General features: G+C 33.5%; 1 protein-coding gene and 1 pseudogene across 12 annotated transcripts in view; one reads left to right on the forward strand and one right to left on the reverse strand.

The window, feature by feature from the left end:
* Positions 1-14,572, forward strand: part of VPS13B (vacuolar protein sorting 13 homolog B) — a 670,010-nt gene that overhangs the window by 390,540 nt on the left and 264,898 nt on the right. For all 12 annotated transcript variants that reach the window (XR_004954708.1, XR_004954709.1, XM_036233309.1 and 9 more), the window contains one exon: positions 2,467-2,670. Coding sequence is in view for 10 of the 12 variants with exons in the window: in XM_036233309.1 (XP_036089202.1) it covers positions 2,467-2,670 (204 nt within the window). In the remaining 2 variants the exon portion in view is untranslated. The remainder of the gene's footprint in view (positions 1-2,466; positions 2,671-14,572) is intronic.
* LOC118612132 lies at positions 2,169-2,287 on the reverse strand (annotated as a pseudogene).

The raw sequence follows: 14,572 nt of genomic DNA on the forward strand, positions 1-14,572 counted from the left end.
ATTTGAAATTAGCATGGTTAGAAGTATCTGGCTATTACTCAATATACAAAATATTTTTCCATAGAGAAGAAGACCCTGTAGAAAGTCATGCATTCCACAAAGAGATGATAGGAGGAATATAGCTCAATTTAAGGCCAAGATAAAATATGGGAATTTCAAGCCTAAATAAAAAACTCTGATGAAACTCAGTGTTTTCGTGGTTGTAATCTTGTAATTACGCAGTTTCTCTGTGTTCCAAGAGAAATAGAAAGCCTCATGTTAATTAATACTGGACTAGGTTGCTTTGTTTGTCTTCTAATATGAGACTAATTGTATTTCCAAGAATATTTTTTTTCAAGGATTTTTACACCTTTAAATATGTTTAAGGAATTTATTTAAGATGTAGACATTGACTAGTTTAAATAAATAACTGCAACTTTTACATGGAGAAATATAGCCTAGAGAAATAGGCTAGGCCACCAAATGACCAAGATATTTACTGTAAGTCAGATTTTATGTGGACCTGAATCAAGTTTTTTCTTTCAGACTGTTCTTTTTGCTGTGGACAGATAGGTTCTCCACTTAAAATTTGTAAAGATTTGTAGCAGTTCAAATCAGTGAATTGAAACAGCATTTATTGATTATAATAGGAGAGTTAATTTCTGACTTCAAGAAATTTAAGATATATAGGAGAAAGACTGACGAATCATTGTGATATTGTTGTATTTACAAGTATACAGAGACCCTAAGAGCACAGATTTAGAAGGGAGGGAGTTTGGAGAAAGGATAATCAGGAAAGGCTTCACAGAAAGTGAAGTCTTAGTTGGGCCTTTAGGAATTAGCAGAATTACATCAATATTCAAATGAAAGGAGAGCATTCTACAAAAATAAGGACACACAAAATGTTACTTCCTCCCACCTGCACCCTCATTTCTTCCTTTATTTTTACCTTCATTAGAGCATTTTGGAAGGGTTCAGAAACCATTTTATGAGCCCCATTTCTAATGCAATTCTTGTGTTCGTGTAAAACTTTAGACCTTTCATTGCAAGCCCAGTCCTAGATTGTAATATTTCTAACTTAGAATAAAGAAAAAGAACACTAGATTCAGCTGTTACCTTAGGAATAATGAAAATCCACCCATCTCAATTTCTCTGGCTCTGACTATGGCTTCTTGACCGGTTCCTGTTGTTTTGCCCTGTTACCTTATTGTGTATGACTCTCTCTGATGTCTCCCCACCTGAGCTGCCTCCTCTTTTAGTCCTCTCCCTTCTCCTCCCTCCACATGCATTCGTTAGCCTCAGCCTTTACTAGTAAAACTTGTTTTATCCTCTAGGTTATTTCATTTTTTTATTGATTGAAACTTTGATAATGGCCAAATATTATTTTCCTTTCGATAACTCCTGTTAAAGCATTTGTGAACTAACAAAACAGTTCCCAAATTCACACAAACTTAGGTTTATCTGGATCCCTAACTCAACCCTTTTCTTACCACCCTACCATACCACCTGCTATTTTCATTCTAAAACCTTCACAAAAAATTTAACCATTTACTTCCTCTGGTTTAGCTTTGAGCTACTGATAATGTTATTTCTTTGCTTAGCATTAGATCTAGTAAGAGTAAATTCCAAACTCTGTATAGACCTGTGGTCCTCACTGTGTTTCTACATCAGTAAACAACAGTTTACTTCTCAACAGTTGGGTCTATGTGACAGTGGGGTTATATAAAGAACCCAAGGCAAGAGGTAGGAGTATGAAATGGATTAACAAGGCTCTATAACTTTTTCTAACAAGACATCAAAGGGCTAAGGAAGATAGGTTATTAGCATTGGAAAGAAGATTTGGTTTTGAGTTAGAAAACCTGGATTTAGGTTGCAGTTTGGTTCCATACTAATGGGGTAACTTTAACTAAGTCTTTAAACAACTCTCTGAATTATTTTCAGAGGGAGATAATAATAGAACCTCAGCATTTCAAGGATTGAAATCATGTTTGTGAAAATACTTGGAAAAACAGTGCAGTACTGGGAATAACATAAGTCATTATAAGATAGATTACTGTAAACTGTAAGTTTTAGATATCTTTTCTTTTCTATTGTCTTTTCTTTGTTTTCTTTCTAGGCTGTGCAACCCTTGGTTGACCTCACAGATTGCAAGGACCTTGTCAGCTTACAGTCTCTTATTTTGTTTTTTATGCCTACAGCACCTGGTCTTCCTAGGTGGTCTCCCATCCAAGTACTAACGAGGCCTGACCCTGCTTAGCTTCCAAGATCAGACAGGATCGGGCTTGTTCATGGTAGCATGGCCATAGACTAGATGTATTTTCAAGGTTTAATATGTGGTAACTTTCTAATACCTTCCTCTTAGATTTGATTAACCCAGTGTATTCATCAGTAATCCAAAGGAAGAAATGACAATAATACTATGCTAGTGAACAAAAAAACATGTAATATTTATTTTTTTCTGTGTACTCTTTTCCACTCCTTCTATAGGAAAGCCTTGAACTTAGGAATTCTTCGAGACCCTGGATCAGAAATTGAAGATAGACAATATCAGATAGACCTGCAGTCTATCAATATTGGTACTGCACAGTGGGAGCAACTAAAACCAGAGAAGGAAAGTGGCGCTGGCGGGGTGCTAACTGAGAGTGAAAGAAATTCTCAAAATCCAGCCCTGGAGTGGAATATGGCCAGCAGGTAGGAAATGACTGAGAAACTTTCTACACCTTCTAATGTTTCATTGCCAGAACAGTTGGTGATATAATCTTCAGTATGCCCAACCTAAGTGCTTTGGTATTGCTTCTACATTTCATGACAAACATAAAATATGTTTTGTAATTGTAGCTGATGATTTTGCTTGGAAACCTGCTAATCCTACTACTGTTACACTGTAATTATTATACATTTAAGATCATGTCAGCATTTTTTTTAAAGCTTGCTATTCGATGAAAGATTCTACTTCTGGCTAAGGATACATTCACATTTTCTCTTGAAATCCATTGTATTCAAGATCAGGTTTTTTCAAGCCTCTTCTTTCTGTTTATAAAAATGAGGGGAGAAAAGCAACAAAGGTCCTTGGTTGGATTTTTTTAGTCCACTCTAACTAAAAGAAGCTATGTTCATAGAAAACTCATTTTAAAAGGAATTAGTCCTAAAAAATGAGCTATAAGATGTGTAGAGAACCACTCCCATCTCATCCAGGCTCTTCATAGTTGTCATTAGAAAGGTTGAATCATTTTCTAGAACGAAGGTACTAGGCATTGAAGATATTTTTATATTGTTAAAAAAAAAATGTACTTTGTATATTGTAAACAATTTCTATGATTTTAAGAAAGCATTATTTTTCATCTTTTTAAAAATTTATAAGAATCAGTAAAATCTGTTGTTTATTCCATATCATGGTGGTTTGCTGATTGGAGTTCTTTAAAATATTGCGTGCAGACTTTGTTGTATGCCTTTTGCAAATGCTGATTGCTTTGGGGTTCTGCCCCTTTACCACCAAAACTATATTTATCCATGTCTTGACATCAATAACAGTGATAACATTAATAATAGATTGTATAATGCTTATCACTTTACCTAATTTCACAGTACTGATAGGAGTAAGAACTGTTTTTCCTAATTATACATGAAGTAACTAAGGTCTAGACCAGATAAATTATTTGCCTAAAACCAAATACTAACTGGTAGTTTGTACTCCTTATAAGGTTCTTCTTTTTCAGGTACCCACAATCTTTTCTAAGTTCATTGTGCTCTATTCATAATGAGCTTATTTTATCTTCTTGAAAATATGATTGTCACTTGCTACTAAGCTTTCATATATGATTTTCTCTTTGCCTAGAACTCTGTTAATCCACCCTTTTCATTTGCCTGCTCAAGTCTCAGAGTAGACTACATGTTTTCCAGGAAGTCTTCCCTAAGCCCCCAGGAGAAAAGATTAGGCTGCTCTTCTGTGTGCTCTTATTATATCACTTAGCATATTTAATTCTAATTATCTGTATAGTTTTTCTAGGTCCCCAGGGCAGAGATCATCACCATCCTGTCCATTAATTTATCCCTAGCACTAAGTACTTTCTTGATATAAAAGATATAATGATAGCCCTTCATTGACAAGTAAAATGACTGAATGTGCTTCTGAGGTGGGGTATGAATTTGGGTGGAAAATCTACTGCAGGCCAAGGTACACCTCAGGAGACAGATGCAATTATTGAGCCATCAGCAGGTGACAGTTCCTAAAGCTGGGGGTAATGAGTATTTTGGTTCTGACTGGAGGATCTAAGTGTACACCAAACATCAGTACACTGACCCTGATCACTAAACATCCCATATCAGCCAGGATCTAGTCCTCTCGTTCCTCCACTTCACTCATTTTTCAGATTTAGGATAGTACCAGCTTACAAAGCTTTCAAATTTTATCATCTACAGAGAAGATGAGCCTTATTTTCCCAGGAAACTTTATGACTATCTAGCCTTATTAACTCATCTCTATCTCTCCTATTCATTCCTTAATTCATTTAATAAACAGTTTGTGTGTGTGTTTTAATAACTGAGTTGAAATTCATGCAACGAAAATCAGCCATTTAAAGTGAACAATTCAGTGTCATTTTGTACATTTACAATATTGTGTAACCACCACTTCTGTCTAGTTCCAAAACAGCTTCTTCACCCCAAACTAAAATCCCTTACCCATTAAGTAGTTTCTCTGCATTTCTAATAGCCCTTGGCGACCACCAATCTGCTTTCTGTCTCCAGCGATTTATCTATTCTGGATATTTTGTATAGAAGGACTTAATATATGTCCTTTTGTGTCTGACTTATTCACTCAACATGGTGTTTGGGAGGTTTATCCACATGTAGCATGTGTCAAACATATCATTCTTTTTTATTGCTAGATAATATTCCACTGAATGTAAATACCATAGTTTGTTAATCCATTCATCCATTGAACATTTGAGCTATCGTCATCTTTTACTATTGTGAATAATGTTGCTATGGACATTTGTGTACAAGTACCTATTTGATTATCTGTTTTCAGATATTTGAGGTATATACCTAGGGGTAGAATTGCATAGTCATGTAGTAATTTTATGTTTAACTTTTTGAGAAGTTACCAAACTGTTTTCCACAGCGGCTGAACCACATGGCATTCTCACCAGCAATGTTCAAGGGTTCCAACTTCTCTATATTCTCACCAACACACCTATTTTTTCTTTTTTTTCCTATAACCATACTGGGTATAGTTTTGATTTGCATTTCCATAACTATTAATGATGTTGAGTAGTTTTTCATGTGCTTGTTGTCCATTTGTATATCTTCTTTGGAAAAATGTTTATTTAACGTTTTTGCTCATTTTTTAATTTGATGAATTCTGATCAGTTTTTTTTTTTCTATTGTCGTACATGCTTTTGGTGTCATATCTACTAGTCTGTTGGTTTGTTCCTAGGTTTTATTCTAAGAATTTTATCAGGTTAGGTCTTGTTGTTGATCCATTTGAGATTGGCTTTTTGTTGTTGTTATTGTTTTATCTATGAGACGAGGTAAAAGCCCAACTTCATTCTTTTGTATGTGGATATCTGTTTGTCCCAGTACCATGTGTTGAAGAGACTGTTCTTTCCCCATTGAAAGTTCTTAGCACGATTGTCAAAAATTAACAGACATTTTAACGTTCAATATATGCCATGGAATGTCTTTTACACTAGAGAAACAAAATGAAATAATTTCTGGTATGTGCCTATCTCTTACAGAGCTCAGCATTCAATTAAAAAGATAAACTAGTTAATTAACTTTTAGAGTACAGTGTGGAAAGTGCTGTAACAGTCATGATTATAGTATACTTAGGATACAGAAGAGCCCCATCCACATCAGGGTAGACGCATTCCATGCACATCGGACATCTCAGACTAATAGATGTGATATACAGATAAAACTAATCTAAAATCAACATAGGGAAAAATAGAGAATTTTAAAAAAGAAATGAATTATTAAGTCTACGGTGAGTTGTCAGGGAAGTTTTCAAAGAGTACACAGCTTCTGTATTTGTTTCCATAGCGTACGAACAGCAGGAGTGGGGAGGGAGCATTTTGAACCTAGAAAGTAGTAGAACAAAAGGCTAGGTGTATGAAAATGTGATATGTCATACTTATTGCTGAATACTGAGCATGTCATTATCATGCTTGGCACATGAGATGCTTAATAAAGAGTTGAGTGAATTAATGAAATATTAAATGATTAAGTAGAGCTAACAAATCAAGTGACTAAATGGTTCTGATAAAGTAGTTCTGATGAATGTGTCTTCAGATGAGACAAATTTTATATCTCATACAGCTTAGTTCTGATTAATCTTGGCAGAACTATGAACAGAACCTTAATATATTACATTTTTGTTTTTCAATAGATATTGCAGTTAAAATTCAAAAATTAAAAAAGATACCCTGTGAAAAATAATATGTTCTCTCTCCTGACCAGCATTAAATGTCGACTTTTATAATAGTTTCCATTTATTTCTCCTGAGTACATTGCTCTGATTTTGTCTTTAATCGTAATATGTTTATATGTGTATGTTGGGGAGCAGGGAGCAGGGAATTTAAGCATAAAGAATCATCAAGTTCTAAAACATGTAGAACTGCTTCCAAAAATCTTGATTTTTCAGCTGAGGAAATACTTCAGGGTTCAATCAAGTCAGCAGAACCACTGTAAGTATTACAGTATAAAGATTTCTTTTAGGAACAAGACCTTATGTAGTTGTGGAAGAAGATGGAAGGTAAGGGCCTAAAAGAGGGAGATGGTGGATTAGAGAAATGTCACTACCCAACCCTCTTGATCACGTGACCTGGGTAAGAAAAATTGTAGCTCCCTAGGGAGTCTGGGCAGCCAGGGATGCCCAGCGGCTGGAGGGACCTCGGGATGCTGGTAGAGAAGGCCATGGGAGGCTGTTGCCTCTGTGTCTGGGGATGAGTCTGCAGTTGGTGTTAGTCAGCAGGGTCAATGGTCAGGAAAGTAGCTCATCACAAAGCCTGGAAGAGTAAGGACAAGCTGATATCTGTCAGCACTTCTGCATCAGAATTCCACTACATTTAAAACAGCATGATTTTCATAGTATATTGGCTTACTCTTTCCTTTACACCTTCCAGATCTCACACAAATTTCTCTCTAAGCTCTGAAACCATTCTTATTAGCAAGTTGTTACAGAACAAAACCACTAAAGAAACTAAATGAAGAGGTTTCTTGGCTTGTCCAGTGGCACTTAGAATTAAGTGCAGAACCCTGTTTGCTTCCTCTTAGCTACTTTTCTTCTACTCAGTGCTCTGACCCCTTACGCTATGATAAAGTTCATTGTTAGTTAATCACTTTTTTCTTTTCCTCTTAGCAACCATTTTTACTACATCTGGACCTATTTTATAATCTGAGGAAATGAAGTGCTGAGAATTAAACCTGTACTGATGTTTGCCATGTGCAGATTACACATTCAAATCATTATTGTTTTACATTGTGATTAGTGCTTTGGGTATATAGGGTAAGGGTGGAAAGTTTATTTTGTAATTTCCTGAAAATGCCAGTAAGTTTTAATTCTCCAAGTTAATATTAATGTAATTTTCTTGTTTACAATATTTAAAGATATAACTTGAATAGATTTAAAAACTATACTTGAAAAATAAATCACTTTGTTTTTATCACAAAACTTTTATTTAGCCTTACCACTACCTTTGTTTGATTTCCTTGGGTAATTTATCTTTCAAACTTCATTGTCAGAGAAATAATTACAGCATATTTATTTGTTTAAATATTTTGATACACATGTACTAAATTACACATACTACCCTGGAGGCTTTTTTCCCCACCATGTGGGTTTTTAAAAAATCATTGGTACTAAGTTTGCTTATTAGCAAGCTGAATTTGAATTTGACAGATTTCTAAATTCAGTCAGTCCTTTGCTTCTCAGGATTGGTAACATTGACTTTGTGTTGATATTAAAGTCCCTGGAGCGTGAATTATTGGCCTTAATTCTAAGAGACTGATTATTCCATCTGTCTTTTGATCTCTTTTGTTTTTATTTTTTAAGCAAAGTATTACCCAAATGTTCACGGGAGTTCTTGCATATTTTGATTTGTGTTTAATCAAACATGAGCTCTTCCCAGAATTGCACCTGAAATCATTTACATTAATGTAGAATGAAAGCATTTTCTTTGTTCTTACTCTTCAACCTGAAAAACATCGCTTTTGTCTTATTAATGCCTAAGCAGAAATATAGAAGTTTGTCTAATTCCCATAGCTCACAGATTAATGCCTGGAGTGACCTAAACTTACTTGAACATATGATTTTTTTAAATTTCATTTTAATTTTTTAAATTAATTTATTTAATATTTTATTTATTTTTCCCCTTGCCCCTACTCCCCTCCCCTCTGGTAACCACTAGTCCATTGTCCATGTCCATGTCCATGAGTCTCTGTTTGTTTGTCCTGTTCATTTGTTGCTTTTAAGTTTATATCCCACATATAAGCGATATCATGTAATTTTCACCCCTTTCTGTCTGGCTTATTTCGCTTAGCATGATTATCTCAAGGTCCATCCATGTTGTTGCAAATGGCAGTATTTCATCTCTTATGGCTGAGTAATATTCCATTGTATATATGTACCACAGCTTCTTTAGCCAATCATCTATCGTAGGACACTTCAGTTGCTTCCATGTCCTGGCCACTAATTTAATTTTTAATTTTTATTTATTGATTGGTTTCCAAGGTGCTATTTTTATTTTTGTTTTTAACTATAATTGGCATACAATATTATTTTCAGGTGTACGACAGTGATTCGACATTTATATATAAATGTATATAATGCGCTCACCACTCTAAGTCTATAATAATGTGATAACTTTGCATAGTGACAGATGACTACTTGGTTTATATGATTTTATAATAATTCTCTTAAACTGTGTCATAGTTTTACATGAGAGAATGTGATTTCTCTTTCTATTTAAAGTACCTGGGAACCGGGTAAAAGTAAAGGGGATCCCGAGGCAACAGGAAGGAACAGTGGTTTTTCCTTCAGAGCAGCCAGTATTTTCTTCTTTATATACAGTCTGAGGTGTCCTTGCAACCTGAAAAAGTGGCGTAGAGATAAAAGGACAAAGATCTGTCTTGCCTTATCTTACTCTTCTTTGTATATTAGCATAATTGCTGATAGAGAGTAGGTACTCAAAAATCAGAAAATATTTAAATTAAATATAATCATCATGATAGTATATCATAAAATTTTGAAACCTCCTGTACCTTAAGTTACTTTGTAGTCTTCTTTCAGATTCTAGCATCATAATTGTTTTATATAGATATAGATTAGCTATATAGATATGTTAATGCTTTGATTGATTTAACCATGCTGACCAAAGCCATAAATAGCCAAATTTCCCTCCTTCAATATTTTGTTTTTAAGAGAAGGAACCAAACAAGATTATATCAAAATTTATATATACATATATGTATGTATATGTCAATTACACATAACTTATACATTATTGTACTTTTGTGAGTGGTCTATCTGGTACATCAGTACATGTTATAAAGCATTAAAAGTGAAATGAAATAAGTCTTCTGACTGAATATGTGTCCCTTGGTGGATTCCTGTTTACATCATCAACACACAATTTCTAATGTCTTTTTTTTTTTTTTTTTGAGAAAATTTCAGCAATCCCTTGTTTTCTACCTCCTCTGTTAAGTTTATTTTGACGTTTTTCTTTGGAAAAAGAGCTATCAAGTAGAATTAAATGCAGCAGCCCAGACCATATATCTAAGCAACTGCAAACTGTAACATTGAACATCTCAGCAAAATTGAATTAAGTAGATATTTCAATATAGACATCCTCAAAAGACTTTCTTTAGAGGCTATAATTAATGTAGCACTTGTGATCTCCATAACAAATATATTTTAGTTATAGTTTTGCTCTGTTATTTTGTTTGGGGGAGGAAAATTTTTTTTTTCTTAAGGAAGAGATTATTTTAACATTATTTAATTTTGCCAAACTAAATTTGTACTAGCATTTTGTTTAAGTGTACCTTAAAAGCATCCTCATTTCAAGATGTAGTTTCTGTAGCATTGTTTACAGGTGCTTTATGTGTCTTTACAAATTCATTGCTTGAGTAAGTTTTAGAACCTCGAGATAAAAGGTGAAATCCTCTACTGAATGTTCCCATACCACTCTGTACTTATCATTATACTTGTCCTCCCTTATGATTACATTGTTTGTTTTTTCTGATAAGCTAAGCTCCATGGCTCCATCTTTGTCATTATATTTCTAGCACCTAGTAGAGGGCCTGGCATAATAGTGGACTTCCAGTTTGTGTTCTCAAACTTGCAGAGAGAGAAATGCTATGAAAATAATGACAGTATAATGTTTTAAGGGTAACTGGGAGATTTCCTTAGATTAGGGCTCAAGGAACCCTCTTATAATACCCGAGTGACAATAATGAGCTGTCCATGTAAATACCCTTGGAATGTATCTGCCTAGAGAATTCAGAGCAGAGCAAAGACCCTCGAGTAGGAATAAGTTTAGGATGTTTAAGGATCACGCCTAGCTAGGAGGAGAGAAATAATGATGTAATTTTAAGTATAGAAGGACTAAATTATGAATAGTCTTGTAAGTCAGAAGGAGTTTGGATTTTATTTTAATTGCAGTAGAAAGTCACTGAATAGGGTTCTTCCTGGGGGGAAAAACAAAATGGGTATAAACTCTAAATATTTGGTTTTTAAAGTTACCATAGAATGCAAATTATTTATCTTAATGACTAAAAATAAGAATCTCTACAAATAGGCATAGTTAAGAAAATTACAACAGTTTTCCACGTAACATTTATTATAATAAGTTTTATGCATATTACTGTTTTTCATATTTAGGAATATTCAGTATAGCAGTTGATTTCCTCAAAGTCTCAAGTTTTTCTCAAGTATCTTCTTTGTGAAGTTCAGCTGTAATACCCCACCAAGAAAATCCTTGTTTTGCATAAGTTCTGTGTGCACACACACCATCTAGCATTTTTTTATTCTTTGTTTTGGGGGTAGTATTTTAGAAACCTTGGTACCATTTTCCCTAGTCTTTTATATTATGTGACTTTTGAAGTATGGTTCTTAAACTGCTTTACTGCTTCCCATAAAGTCACACCCAAACGTATGGCAGGTAGCAGAAGAACCTTAGTATAAACATGCCGAGCCCGAGAAAAATGACCACAGCCTTTCTAAACGTGTATTTTCATGAATGTGTGTGGCATGTAATTATGCCTTCCGGCTTAGTAACAATTTTGGAGAACCGTGTTTTTCCTTATTTACAATCTACTCCTCCCAGAGCTTAACAGGATAGCTTTTGTTAACACATAATGCTTACTTCCTGGCTATTTGATTAGCACCTCGTGATTGTCGATGTTTTTTTATCCTCAAAGAGGGTTTTATAAGTTTCCATGGGCTTATTCCTCTATATGAGATGATAAGTGCAAATCACTATACCATTTCTTTGTTTCTGTGGAGACATATTAAATGTAGAGATATATTAAATCATTGCATTTCTTCCACAGCTCTTCTAACCCCATATGCCTTAGCATGCTATAGATAATCTGTTTTCTCTAGGTGATTTTAATATATTTTATTTATCATAGGTGATTAGCTATTTTAGCAAGATGTGTCTAATTGTAGGTTTTATTGTATTTGTCTGAACCAGGACTCTCTGTGCTTCCTGAATCTGTGTATTCCTATATTTCATTTGTTTTGGAGAATTCTCAGCTATTATTCTTTAATATTCACCCTTTTCCTTTCTATGTTCTCATTTTGGAATGCCAATTAAATGTCAGACTTGCCTTCCATGTCTCTTAACTTTTATTTTAAACTTTCCATTTAAAGTTTACTTTAGTATATTCCTGGAATTTTCTCAAATCTAAATTCTAGTTTATTCATTTTTCTTAAGCAAATTAAAAGTGCTATGTATCCATCAATTGTGTATTTAATTTTACTAACTATTTTTCACTTCTGAAAGTTCTATTTAGTTATTTTTCTGTTTGCCTTTTTGATAGTACTTTGTTGTTTTCTTCATATTTTTATTCCATCCCATATGTCAAAAGTTTTAAACAAATTTATGTTGTCTATATGTGATAATTTTATTATTAAAAATTCTCAGTAATGAATTGGATAATGGGGTTGAATTCTCCTCTTGCTGGTAAAGAATAGTGTTTGTGGGGTATATAAAATACCCTGTGATTAGGAGCTTATCTTCGGTGGTTTTTGTCTCTGCGAATCTCTTTTGTCAGCTTGAGGGAATGTTTTTTAGAGAGGTTTTGCATCTCCTTCTGACAGATGCCCCAGGGTTATCAAAGGTCTGATGCCACATTTATATAAATAACTCACACCAGGTATTTTTGGACCAACACAGGTAATATAAATTACCTACAAAACATACATGAAGGATTTACCATTATTTTTTTATTTTCCAGGAAGATCTCTGTTTTTTCCCATAGATTCTCTTGCCAAGAAAGGCAAATTTCCTCGTTCTCTGTTTCTGATGGGCACATATTTTTCTGGCCCCTTAAGGGCCCCAGAAACAGATAGGTAGCTCATGTTAAAATCCTTACCTATCAGGGATGTAAGAATTAGCCGGTGGTCTCAATATGGCTATTAAAAATCTATCCCCTTGGTTTACAGAGAATGGCTAAGACCCTGAAGTCCTTAACAATGTCATTTAATACTTTGAGTTTTGCTTCTCACTTTTGTTATTTTAAACCCTACTGTTATCTGGTAAAATGTGGGCAGAATTTAATTCTTGTTATAGTTATCTTTTCAATGTTACTTTTTTCTTTAGAATACATCCTTGAAAATATTTGAATCTAAAAAAAATAATGATCTTTACAATGTATATCATTACCTCAAATACTTACCAGAGAAAAACATAAAAGAAAAGTTACCACTGTATACCAGAAAAGTTATAGTGTTATAGAACTGTTAACTTTTTAAATTTTTCTCTTTACTTCTAAGGTCATAGGTCTTCCATATGTTATATAAGTGATTTAATTCATCACTTAAGGGGAAAAAGTTACAATATGGAAAAGTACTTTTTTTTTTTTTATCACTGCTTTAGTTAATGTTTGCTCTTATTTGGTTCACTGTCATATTTCCTATTTTAAGGTATTTTTAATAAAAGGTGTATTTTAGTACACCCCTATGGGAGTACATCATGTTACATATTTCTCACATTGGTCATTTTATGGAGCTATTAGGCAATAATTATAGTGTCTCTCAGGATTTCAGTGCTTTCTCTTTAGTCACAGATTTTAATACTTCTTTCTGTTACCCTCTATTTACCAGATCTCCTAATTCTTTAAAATTGACTTTCTTGAAATCTAATATTTATGTGTCACAGAACCAAGTGATCCAGTTTACTTTTTTGGCAGACATCATATAAAGCTCTGCCCATTGCAAAGTTCAACAGAAGATGCTAGTACTCTCTAAACTACTTTGCTGGAAAAGCATGTAGAAAGACTTGTGCTTTATCTGAGCTTTTTCATGAGATAAGTTAGGCCAGTCTCTGATTTCAACTTGATCATTTTATATTGTAAAGGAATAATAGGGACATATTTATAAGGAATATTATTATTAATATTAAATATTAATTTAATAAAAAGTCCAAGGAACTTTTGAGGTACAGCTTGCTGGTAAAACATAAAATAGTAGCATTTCATAAAATGGAAACTAAGAATATGAATAATAGACCTGAGATCTCTACTAGCACAAGCTTTAGTTTCTCAATATTTTCCAGTTTCATCTTCTACCATGTATACAACACTGCCTTTGAAATTATTAGCAATTTTGAATGTAGAAAAGAAATATCATGTTAAATAACTGATCAAAAGTGAAAATGTGTAAAGAATAATTAAATAGAGGTCAAATACTGCTATGGTATCAACTTTTCCTCCAGGCCTAATTGTGGAATCTTTGTTTTCACTGGGTGGCCTTAGCCTAGTCCCTAAAACTCCTTTCCTTATTGGTAATTTAGGTCTAGTAATCATCTTTACTTTACATACAGGGTTGTTGTGAACAAGCATTCAGTATCAAACCCACAAAAGCAGTTGCACAATCTGTTATGGGAGTAATAATCTGTGAACTCAGATGGTGCTAAGAGCTTTAAAAAAAAGAAAAAGAAAAGTCAAGGATTAATAGGATGTGCTTGTCAATCTAATGAGATTGGAAAGATAGCAATTGTAAACTAGGATGTCAGAAATATTAAAAATAGGAAATTTAAAAAATTATCACAAAATAGATTATTGTTGGTAAAAAATACCAAGCTATTTGCAAGAACAGAAGGAATTAAAAACAGTAATTCAAAAAGCGCTAGGATAGGATGCAACTTACATGAAATTTATTAATTATATCTGAATTTCTCAAAGATTTTTTTGTTATCTTTTGTAAATCTGAAGCACTGAAATTACAGAACTCTGACTTTAAAATATACAAATAGTACTCTTAAAATAATGTGATTTTGTCATACATGTTTATAGTACAAAGGCTTATACAAATCTAATGAAAATTATCCTTAAAAAATGAAATGACTAATAATTTTGTACTTTATTTTTT

This window comes from Rousettus aegyptiacus, unplaced genomic scaffold (assembly GCF_014176215.1).
Source record: "Rousettus aegyptiacus isolate mRouAeg1 unplaced genomic scaffold, mRouAeg1.p scaffold_m13_p_15, whole genome shotgun sequence".
NCBI classification, from domain to species: Eukaryota; Metazoa; Chordata; class Mammalia; order Chiroptera; family Pteropodidae; genus Rousettus; species Rousettus aegyptiacus.